Consider the following 11,264-nt stretch of genomic DNA (forward strand, 5'->3'; position numbering starts at 1 on the left):
CATAAGAATTTCGAATACAGATATTTATTTAAGAATTAGAGTGGAGGCAAAGTTAATTGTATAAATTCATTCAACGATTCTCAAAAGAATTTCCAATACTAATATTTATTTAAAAATTATAGATGAGGCACATTTAATTGTATAAATTTTGAAATGGAATAAGTGTAGTCTGGAATACCATTTGTCGATGCGTTTCGAACCAACCAGTGTGGTTCATCGTCAGGACAAGTTGTCCTGACAATGAACCACACTGGTTGGTTCGAAACGCGTCGACAAATGGTATTCCATGTGATTTACGCCGAAGAATCTTCTCTAACTTGATATGGATCACAGAAGCCTAAACTCTATTAAGTGTAGTCTGATCTAAACATTCCAATTTTTTTATATTAGATTTTAAAAAATTATGATATTAACCTTAAATCTTGTTTTTCAGATCCAAAAATAGATATTAAAGTTTAATGATAGATTTCATTATAGACATGGAACAATAATTTTCACGATAATATTGTAGTTGAAATTTTAATTCCCGTAGACCCTAAGAGTTTGAGCTAAATATCTAATACCATATGTCACAATTCACAAATTTAAATATACAACTAATTAGATCAATTATGCGTGTTATAATCAACAGACAACTATTTTACCATAGAATTTCAAAAAATATGAGCAGAGACAACTTACCTATAGCGATTATATTCCTTACTTGTGATTTCGGAGATGAATGCTATTGGAATCCCACTAATCGCAACAAAGTTTTGGGGGTGACTCTCCACCAAACCACAGGATCAGTTGCATATAATCTTGCTACAGTTGGCCACCCTCGAGCCCTCGATCAATGTATGACTTCTAGGGAATTCCTTGTCTCACTAAACTTTTCTCCCAAGAGAATGGATGAAGGAATGGATGAATCTCATCTTCCTCGTCATCCATTAGATATACCAAAAAATGGAAAGGGATCTACATGCACACATTCCATGTGTAAACATGCAACTTTTATTACTTAATATAATATTTCTCTTAATTTAACTTTCTTATTTTATTCTTTTTTACCTTTTTTTTAACTTTATTTTTTTTATTATTTTTATAGTTCTCAACTTAACTCTTTCTTAGATTCCTTTTTACTTTTTGCCAAATTTACTTATTTTTACTATTTGTATAGTTTAATTTTATATATATTTATTTAGAACTCCAGTTTATTATTTACTGTTTTCTTTTATTTATTATTATTTTAATATTATTATATTTTATTTATTATTTATTATTTATATTATATTTTCTTTATTTTTTACTATTTATTTACCATTATTATCTTTTCTTTAATATTGTTTATTATTTATTTACATATATTTTAATATTGTATTATCTTGTTTTTTTATTTTTTATTATTATTAGGGGACATTACATAGAGGGAGGTGGGAAAGAAAGGGAGAGAGAAGAATTGAGAGAGATAAGCGGAGAGAGAAGGAAGAAAGAGAGAGAGAGAACGGGAGAGAGAAAATTTTAAGAACCCCCCCTAAATTTACATGTATAATAAATGGGCGAATCTCCATGGTATATAGGAAAAATGGAAGGCGATTTTATCAATAATATGATATGTGTGTATAATTTTTTGGCGAATCTCTCACCAGGCATGGCGAATATTTTACTCAATTATAAAATCTTGTGTTTATTGAATACACAAATGAAATCATTGCATTTCTTTAAAATATCTTTTGAAATCAAAATTACCGAAATTACATATCGATAACCTAGTGGGTGTAGGATAAAATTCACCCGTGCCATTCACAGAAAGCATGAGAAAAAACCTAATACTATATATAAAACCAAGAAAAATTCAAATTCATCACTTCTGGGGACCTCGTAACCACCCTGCCAATACACAAGTATGTTCTTGTTTGCAATTAGAAAAATTACCCAAATTACAATCTGTTTACTCCACTTCTAGGGACCTCGTAACCACCCTGCCAATACACAAGTATGTTCCCGTTTGCAATTAGAAAAATTACCCAAATTACAATCTGTTTACTCCAACATATGTTGGAAAGTTATAGAAAGATGACTAGTGCAACCAATCCATTCCTTTTAGCCCTGGATTGGTTTCAGCTTAAAGCAGAAGTATACAAATACACTTGTCCAATGTCTATGCTTTAACCATTCACCTTAAGATGTTTTTACAATATAATTTCCTAAGTCTATTTAATATCTTCATTATCATAAAAACCAACCTATATCCATCTTAACTCCACATCTACCACTCTTAGGGGGATGAAATCTATTTATCCCTCTGAGCACTTGGTAGACCTAGAATTAAAATGGATCTAAGATAGAATTTCCCCTTTAAATAGTCTATGCTCACATGAATACCATGGGTCAATACCATGGGTTATCATAAACCTGGAGCTTAAAAATCACTATTAGTAATTTATAAAAATTAATAAAATTAATAGTTGATTTTTATTTTATTTTTATTTTAACCAAGCTAAAATGTTTAACATACATTAAATTACAACATCCATTTTTACTCTTGATCGGATCAAATATTTTTTCACTCTATGCTAGTTTGCATATCATGATATTTGATACTCTCAGGGGTTAGTAGATCCAGAGTAAAGATGGATCTATGCTGGTTTAATTCCCCCATTTAAATAGGCTACATTCCAAGTGAATACCATGTGCCATTTTGGTGAATACCATGGGTCAATACCATGTGCCATTTTTATTTTTATTAATACTAATATTAGGGTTAATAATGTTTTTTTGCATGGTATTAATAACAATCTAGTCCATGGTATTTGTCCCATAGTATAAATATAAGGTGACTTATGGAGTAAATATAAAAAAATGTTTTATTTGTTTACCATACCTCTCGTTTATTTATATTTTTATTAATTTACCATACCATTCATAAATACAATGTGACTTATGGAGTAAATATAAAAAAATATATTATTTGTTTACCATACCTCTCGCTTATTTATATTTTTATTAATTTACCATACCTCTTTTACAAATATGGTATTTGGCCCATAGGATTCACTTAAATAAAACCTCTTTCTTGAGCCTTCATAAATAGAACGAGGGTTATGGACTAAATATAAAAAGAGGTTTTATTTATTTACCATGCGTCTAGTTTATTTATATTTTTATTTATTTACCATACCTTTTGAGTAAGTATAAAAAGACGTTTTATTTATTTACCACACTTCCACTTTACTTATATTTTTATTTGTTTACACCCTTGCATGTATATAAGGTGACTTATGGAGTAAATATAAAAAATGCTTTATTTATTTACCATACCTCTCATTTATTTATATTTTTATTAATTTACCATACCTCTTTTATAAATATGGTATTTGGGCCTTTGGCCCATAGGATTCACTTAAATAAAACCTATTCTTGAAAATGGGCGAATGGGTTCACTTAAATAAAACCTATTCTTGAAAATGGGCGAATGGAAGGTTGTAACTCCTAATTTCAAGGGCTAAATTTACCTTTTTTACCCTCTCCCTTAAAATAAGGTGGGCTATTTGAGGTGATTTGTAAAAATGTACTATGATACAAAATATTCGCCCACTAAAAATTTAAAACCCCTTAATTTCACCAAAGGGCGAACATTCGCCCCTAAAATCACCCCTAGAATGGGAGCAGAGAGTGAGGGAGAGATGAGAGAGGGAGAGAAGAGAGAGGGGGTAGAGAAGGGGAAGAGAGAGAGAGGGAGAGGAAGAGGGAGGGAGAGAGAGACAGAGAAGAAGAAATGACAAGGACAGAGAGAGGGAAGAATAAAGAGATACAGAGATGGAGTGGGAGGCACATAAAGAGAGAGATAAGGGAGAGAGGGAGTGGGAGAGAAATAAGGAGAGAGGGAGGGATATAGGCACAAATATGGAGGGGTTAGAGAGAGGGAAGAAGAAAGAGACACACAAAGACAAATGTTGATATTATATAATATTATATAATATTGGACATTATTAACCATAGAGAAATAGGAAGCAACGCTTTTACAAAAGGTAAAACTGAGTTGTATCTAGAAAACCATGAATATTTTTATTTTCCATTGAAATAAATGAATTGATTTCAGTGTAGATGTTAATTCTTGATCTTATTTGATTGATTGCACTAGATCCATTAACTTCAGTGTGGATGTTAATTTCTAATCTTATTTGATTCCTTGCACTAGATGCATTGATTTCAATGTAGATGTTGATTTCTTATCCTATTTGATTGCTTGCACTAAATTTATTGATTTCACTATATATGTTGATTTCTAATCCTATTTGATTTCAACAATGTAAACTTTGAAATGGGAATTGTAAAATCAAAACGAGAACTCTAGCCAAAAAACCAAAAAAGAAACATAAAAAACAACCTAAAAACTAAAAATGTTGATGCTAGCATACTGAAATGCTGGAAAAATTTAAAATTTTGACATTTTTTCAACCATGACATTATGGAAAAAAATTATCACAAAAAAAACTTTATGAAATGTTTTCTTCTTGGAATTGTAAATTATTTGTAATTGACAACATTCTTATTATTCTCATTTTCCATCATTCAACATTGTTAGTCAGTTTCCATTAAAATTGAGTAATAGAAAACAATTACCATTGAAACTTACTTGGGGTTTAACACTCCATAAGCCACAATGATTGGCATTGGAGAAATGTATTATTAATATTCAAGAGCAAGAGAGACAAGGTATCACATTTACTACAATAGCTCGAGTTAAAGATTTGAATAGTCTATGATTTCAACCGTCCTATTCATATGATTGATATGAAAATTTGGGAAGACTAACAAGTGTGACGATAAAAACAGTAGAAGAAATATTTTGCGAATTATCACAATGAAGACTATTTGTAATTGACTACATTCTTATTATTCATATTTTTTATCATTCAACATTGTTACATTGTCACTTTGCATTTAGAAGTTTTATTTCATCATGTTTCATCATTCAAGTTATTAACAGTGTTTGTCATCTCAAAAATTGGAGGTAGTTGAGTAAATTTAAAATTAAAATAACCGTATTAATCTTAAACTTATTTAGCATCTTTAAAATGATCTGAAAAGTTAGATGTTCAACAAATTTTGTGTGACTGCACACGACTGAAACCATCTTACATCCATCTAAACTCCAGATCTATCGAGCACCAAGAGGAACCAAATCTCTTGAGGTGCAAATCTTTCCTCAAGTTCTGCAGTTAAAAAAGAGGTTTGCATCTCAAGAGATTGTGTCCCTCTCGACACTTGATAGATTTAGGGTTAAGATGGATCTAGTCTTGTAAATAAATATTTCAATGTTTATATTAATTAAAATATTTCGGTATTCATATATGTACATATTAAAATATTTCAAGTGGTGTCACTATTTTAAATTTTGGCCCCTTTTCATGTATAGTTTTCGTCAATTTTATGTAAAATATAGCAATAAATTGTTGAATTGCAAGTTTAAGTTGTTTATTCTACACAATGTAAAATTATATCTATATATATATATATATATATATATATATATTTCAATTTTTGCACTATAAAAGAAGAAATATCTTTGATCTATTATTAAAATAGATCTATACTCGTAAACTATTTTTTAACTTATAACTTCACATTTATAAGAATTATAACTTTATAATTTTATATTCGTAAGATCCAAATTGAACTAGATTAAGAATCTTAAATTTTTATATTATAATTTTGTTGTGTATAACTTAGTCACTTTTTTTAAATCTTCCTTTCTTATACTTTGTTTTTTTTTTAATCATAAACCAATTTATCATAAAAACTAGAGAATAATAAATATCATATGATAATTAGTAAATTAAATAAAAATAAAATAATATTCAATACATGGTTAAAATAAATCTATACTCGTAAACTATTTTTTAACCTATAAGTTCACATTTATAAGAATTATAACTCTATAATTTTATATTTGTAAGAACTAGATTGACCTCTCAAGAATCTTAAATTTTTATATTATAATTTTGTTATTTATAATTTAACCACTTTTTTTGAAATCTTCCTTTCTTATATCTTTGTTTTTACAAAATAATAAACCAATTTATAGGAAAATTATAACTCTATAATTTTATGGTTGTAGGATAGTAAACCAATTTATAGGAAAATTATAACTCTATAATTTTATGGTTATAAGAACTAGATTAAGAATCTTAAATTTTTATATTATAATCTTCCTTTATTTATCTTTGTCTTTTAAAATAATAAACCCATTTATTAGTGAGCAAAGAAAATATTAAACATCATATAATTAACTAATTGTTTTTACTAAATTGAATGAAAATAAAATAATATTCCATACATAAAATGAAGAAGAAAACAATGAAATTAATTATTAAATTACTATGTGGTACTTTATATTTTTGTTCTATATACATAATTTCTGATCAATGTCTAGTCACTAACATTTTTAAATAATTTATGATTTAAACATCGTATGGTTGACTAATTATTTTTACTAAATTGAATGAAAATAAAATAATATTCAATACATAAAATGAAAAAGAAAACAATGAATTAATTATTAACTTACTCTATGGTACTTTATATTTTTGCTGTATATACATAATTTGGAATCAATGTCTAGACGCTAACATTTTTTAAATAATTTATGACGGCTCTACAACATATTCCTCGGCTCGTTAGTGATTTAAGTCGGATGGCCCCACCACCTTTTCCCCTTGGCTGGTTTTGAATCTTAGCAATTTGATGGCTCCCTGCACAAGACTCCAAAGTAGCGTGTCTTGTTCATGTGAGTACCATTACTTTACAATGCAGATATGTATGTTAATCTCCAAAAATCTCCAATGTAAATATAAATATTCTATTTTAATGCGAAACGATGGTACTTATTTCACTATATGGTTTTCCCATTTAATCTTTAATGGAAGCAATGCGCTAATCAGCAGCAACAGGAAGAATTAGTGGAAATGGGCGTTTGTCAGCAGAAACTGAAAAAGTTCATGCCCCATCTTTCACAGGTTGCAGTTCAGGCGGCATATGCAGGGATGAATATCCTCAACAAAGTCGCTCTGCAACATGGAATGAACCACTTCGTCTTTGTGACATACAGACAAACCGTTGCTACGTTGGCCATTGCTCCTTTTGCTTATGTTCTTGAACGGTATGGACTTTGTGAATTTGTTTTTTGTAAATGAAAAACTTTATACTGCCTTGCAGGAAAAATTATACATAAGCTACTTTACATTTCAGAAGGCGATATAATTCCACTAGTCCAAGTCTCAAGATTTCTACTCTGAGATATATACTTCATACAAAGCATAAGTTAGAAAATAGTAGGAGGGTCCAAGATGTTCATATAAAAGAGAACCTCATGTTTGTCTGCAGGGGTCATCCTGCAACACAAGTAATTTCATTTCTGCTGTGTTGAGGTTGATTCTGTGTCTGAAGGAATATAGTCACCAAAATTAATAATGGAAGGGTTTGACATTATGCTGCAGCAGTGCTTGAATTTATGCCAAGGAAAGTTTTACCTATGTTATCGTATCCGTATATCTTTTGCTGGGTATCTGAAAACCAAAACAGGGAATGCAGGATAGAGGATGTGGGAGAGGATTCTATCTGAACTTTGAAGTGTTAATGGTTTGAAGCCTTCCCTTTAATCACAACTTCTTTTGCTTCCTCCTCCTTTCTAGCTCGCTTGGCTGAATTGCTACCATGCTGCAGGGGATTGTGATTGTACGTCTGATGTATCTCTTTTAATTTTCATATTTGTTTTAACTATGTTTAGTATGTGTCAGGGCTAGCCATTACTGGAGGGAATAATGATGTACTTAGATGCTATCATTAGGATTGTGTCAAGCTCAGCAGTGCTTGGATGTTTTTTGGGTAGTTTAATTCCGCAAAAGTGGTTTCCATTCTCAACTCCTCCCCATGAAGTTTGAACTTGAAGTGATGGAGAATTAAACTTACTCAAACTAACTGATCTACACCTCATAAGTATGTATTTCCCAATAAATTTTGAACCACTCAGCCATAAGTATGTATCTCCCCATAAGTATAGGCCGGGGCCAGCCATTACTTGATGGAATAATGATGTACCCAGATGCTATCATTAGGATTGTGCCAAGCTTGGCAGAGCTTGGATGCTCCTTGGCATAGTTTAATTCCACGAAAGTGGTTTCCATTCTCAACTCCTCCCCATGAAGTCCCCATGAAGTTTGAACCTGACGTGATGGGGACTTAAACTTACTCAAACCAACTGATCTACACCTCATAAGTATACAGTATCTCCCCATAAATTTTGAACCTGAACTGCTGGGGACTAAAGCTTACTCAAACCAACTGGTTTACACCTCATAGGTAAGTATCTCCTTTGACTAAAGCCTACTCAAACCAACTGTTTTACCTCTCATAGGTATGTATCTCCTTTGATTTAAAATTATGGATTTTTTTGAGGAATTTTTTTAACATTTCAAGTGAGAAGTGCAATAAATGCAGACAATATGGAGACCTTTGGCAGGAAGATCAAAAGATTGAACTAGTTCACCAATCTGCTGCAATATGAGAAGGAGATTCCAGATTATCTTCCTTAATTAAACCCCCTGTAACTTGAGAAGAAGAGACACTTCATCATTCAAAGCCGCTGAATGTTATTCTAATCTAACCATAGTCCAGAAGAAGAGACACTTCATCATTCAATGCCGCTGAATGTTATTCTAATCTAACCATAGTCCATAGTTCCATACTTCTTGTTGTTATTATTCCATTCATTTCCTCACAACACAAACGTATGTTGCATGAAGCACCATCAATTAGCTAAGAAGTAGCTTAGATGGTGGCACTTCATTTTTTATCAGTTATCTCCACGTTTTTACGTTCTCTCACACACATATCATTCTCGCCATCATAGCAGTTAACACACCCTATATCTACGATTGTTGCAGACGCCAAAGACCGCCTATGACATTGTCCATCTTTTTTTAGATTTTCCTCCTTGCACTCTGCGGGTAAGTGTGGTTGCAATCTGTGTATTGCTGTTGTTCTTTCTGCAATGCTTTCAGAAATACAAATCAAGTAGGGCACTGAAGTGGAGAGCACTTTTTTTGTATGCAGAATTACAATCAGTCAGAACTTTTGCTTAGAGGGATTGTACTACACTAATTCTACTTTTGCTTCAGCAATATTAAAGTTAATCCCACCCATCACGTTTGTGATGGCCACTAGCCTAAGGTAGAAGATCGATCTCGATAAATTCCTCCAGATGCAATTCCCAAATTAAAATTTTCGATTACGAATCCTATTGATGATAACTAAGTTAGTGTTAAATCCTATGGTCGTGCTTATTTAAATGTGGTTCGTTCAGATTGGAAAATGTCAATATTAAGAGCAGGAGAGGGCAGGCAAAGGTTGTGGGCATCATTATTTCTGTAGGTGGGGCAATGGTGATGACATTATACAAGGGTCCTGAAATTAAATGCCTACAGCCAATCTAAATGCATACAATTCCAAAGCAAACAACACGGTTTTGGGGTCCATGCTGCTTTTCGGGGGCGTTGTCTCGTGGGCAGCGTGGATTATATTTCAGGTGACCATCACCATACTCGGGCCTGCCCGCATTTTTCTTGCAGTTGTAGATTCCATTTCTATTTTTGCGTAATTTGAGCGTGCCCCTGTTCATAAGATTCCAAAAAATCAAATCCAACAAAAATCTACTTAAAATTGCAAATTGACAACTGCGATTTATGTGTTTAACGCAGGCTCCAGTTGTGAGGAAGTATCCAGCTCAATTATCATTAACTGCTATCATGTGTTTCCTTGGAGCACTGCAGTCCGGTGTGATTGCTTTGGTATATGCGCATAGAACATGGAGCGTCTGGATTGTTGGTTGGAATATTGAGTTTCTGAGTTATGTGTATTCGGTATAGATATTTACCTGGTTGCATTTGTTAGTTCGTTGTTGAAGTGGGTAAGATTGCTGTTTTGGAATCTAGTTGCTAGGAGCCAACTCAATTGTTTGATTTTGTTTACGCCCTTGGATTTCAAAATATTCCTGGAAGTCACAATCTAGTTAAGTTCAGAGCAAGTGAAAATAGGTTAAATTTTATAATGGATCGGAATGCATGTGGTTGTTTCAGGGGTTGATGTGTTCAGCATTTGCAATATATATTCTCAGAAGTCACAATCTTGCTAAGTTCATAGTTAAGTACAGAGCAAGTGAGCATAGGTTAAATTTTATAATGGACCGGAATTCATATGGTTGTTTCAGGGGTTGATTTGTTCAGCATTTGCAATATTCGTGCAAGCGTGGTGTATACACAAAATGGGACCTGTATTCGTAGCAATCTTCGATCCAGTGTGTACCGTTGTAGCAGCAATCTTGCAATATTTCGTTCTTCATGACAATCTTAATACAGGATGGTTAGCATATAAAAACATTTCCTGAACAAATTTTAATCAATTTCTGCCATTGTAGATTTTTATAAGCACAGATCACATTTTAATGTTCACTGTATAACAGTTTCTATTCCTGTGGCTTTTAATGTTTAATGTGTGCAGTGTGGTGGGAGCAATGTTGATTGTAGTGGGTCTGTATCCTGTATTATGGGGCAAAGCAGAGGACTATAAAAACGAGTGTCCAGGTGAAGTAGCTTGCTCCAGTGAAAATACAGTTGAACTTGAAAATGTCCATGATATGGACAACACCCTTGACATTTGACGGCCATTATTACAGAATCGGTTGCATTAGATCATCACCTGCTTTTCCAATGATTGAATGTACTTCCACATTTTCACCTGACAGAGAATGAAATGTCTCTGGAGTTTTAAATGATTTCAATCGCTAATAATCACAAGATGGATAGGAAAAATGCAACTAAAATCTCAGGATTATATAAAGACCTGAAACCACAAATGTTAAGAACTCCAAAATAGCGCTCTGCAAGAGTCAATTTATCACAAAGTGATGGTCGAGTTTGAATAAAGTGTGTGCCCATTGCACTGATATTTAAATAACAAAAGAAATGCATTAATAGACTATGATGGGTTCCCATGGACCAAATAAAATAGTAATAGTAACCTGAAAGGAAAGCGAGAATGTAGTTAGGAATTAACTTTATAAATGAATGGTAAATGTAATAAAGATGGATGATCAGGGGTTGGGACGACGAAAGAGGAGAAACTGTTTTAAACATAAATACACACAAAATTTGTAGATGGAATGGTGGATGGAATGATCTCTCTCCCATTAGGATTTTGGGGGCAGGGGGACCTGAGCATTTCTA

The 11,264-nt window shown here is 32.2% G+C and overlaps 1 protein-coding gene across 1 annotated transcript; it reads left to right on the plus strand.

Moving 5' to 3' along the window:
• The first annotated feature begins 6,862 nt into the window (after positions 1 to 6,862).
• Positions 6,863 to 10,699, plus strand: LOC149201873 (WAT1-related protein At5g07050-like). Its single transcript, XM_089401396.1, has 9 exons — positions 6,863 to 7,144; positions 7,369 to 7,387; positions 8,968 to 8,990; positions 9,097 to 9,213; positions 9,347 to 9,466; positions 9,552 to 9,636; positions 9,741 to 9,902; positions 10,250 to 10,401; positions 10,540 to 10,699. Exons 1-9 carry the CDS (start codon positions 6,951 to 6,953, stop codon positions 10,697 to 10,699), a joined length of 1,032 nt encoding a protein of 343 aa, XP_089257522.1. The 5' UTR covers positions 6,863 to 6,950.
• Positions 10,700 to 11,264: the final 565 nt, after the last annotated feature.

This window comes from Pinus tabuliformis, chromosome 2_1 (genome assembly GCF_031772625.1).
Source record: "Pinus tabuliformis cultivar Carrire ecotype Pingquan chromosome 2_1, CPIR1, whole genome shotgun sequence".
NCBI classification, from domain to species: domain Eukaryota; kingdom Viridiplantae; phylum Streptophyta; class Pinopsida; order Pinales; family Pinaceae; genus Pinus; species Pinus tabuliformis.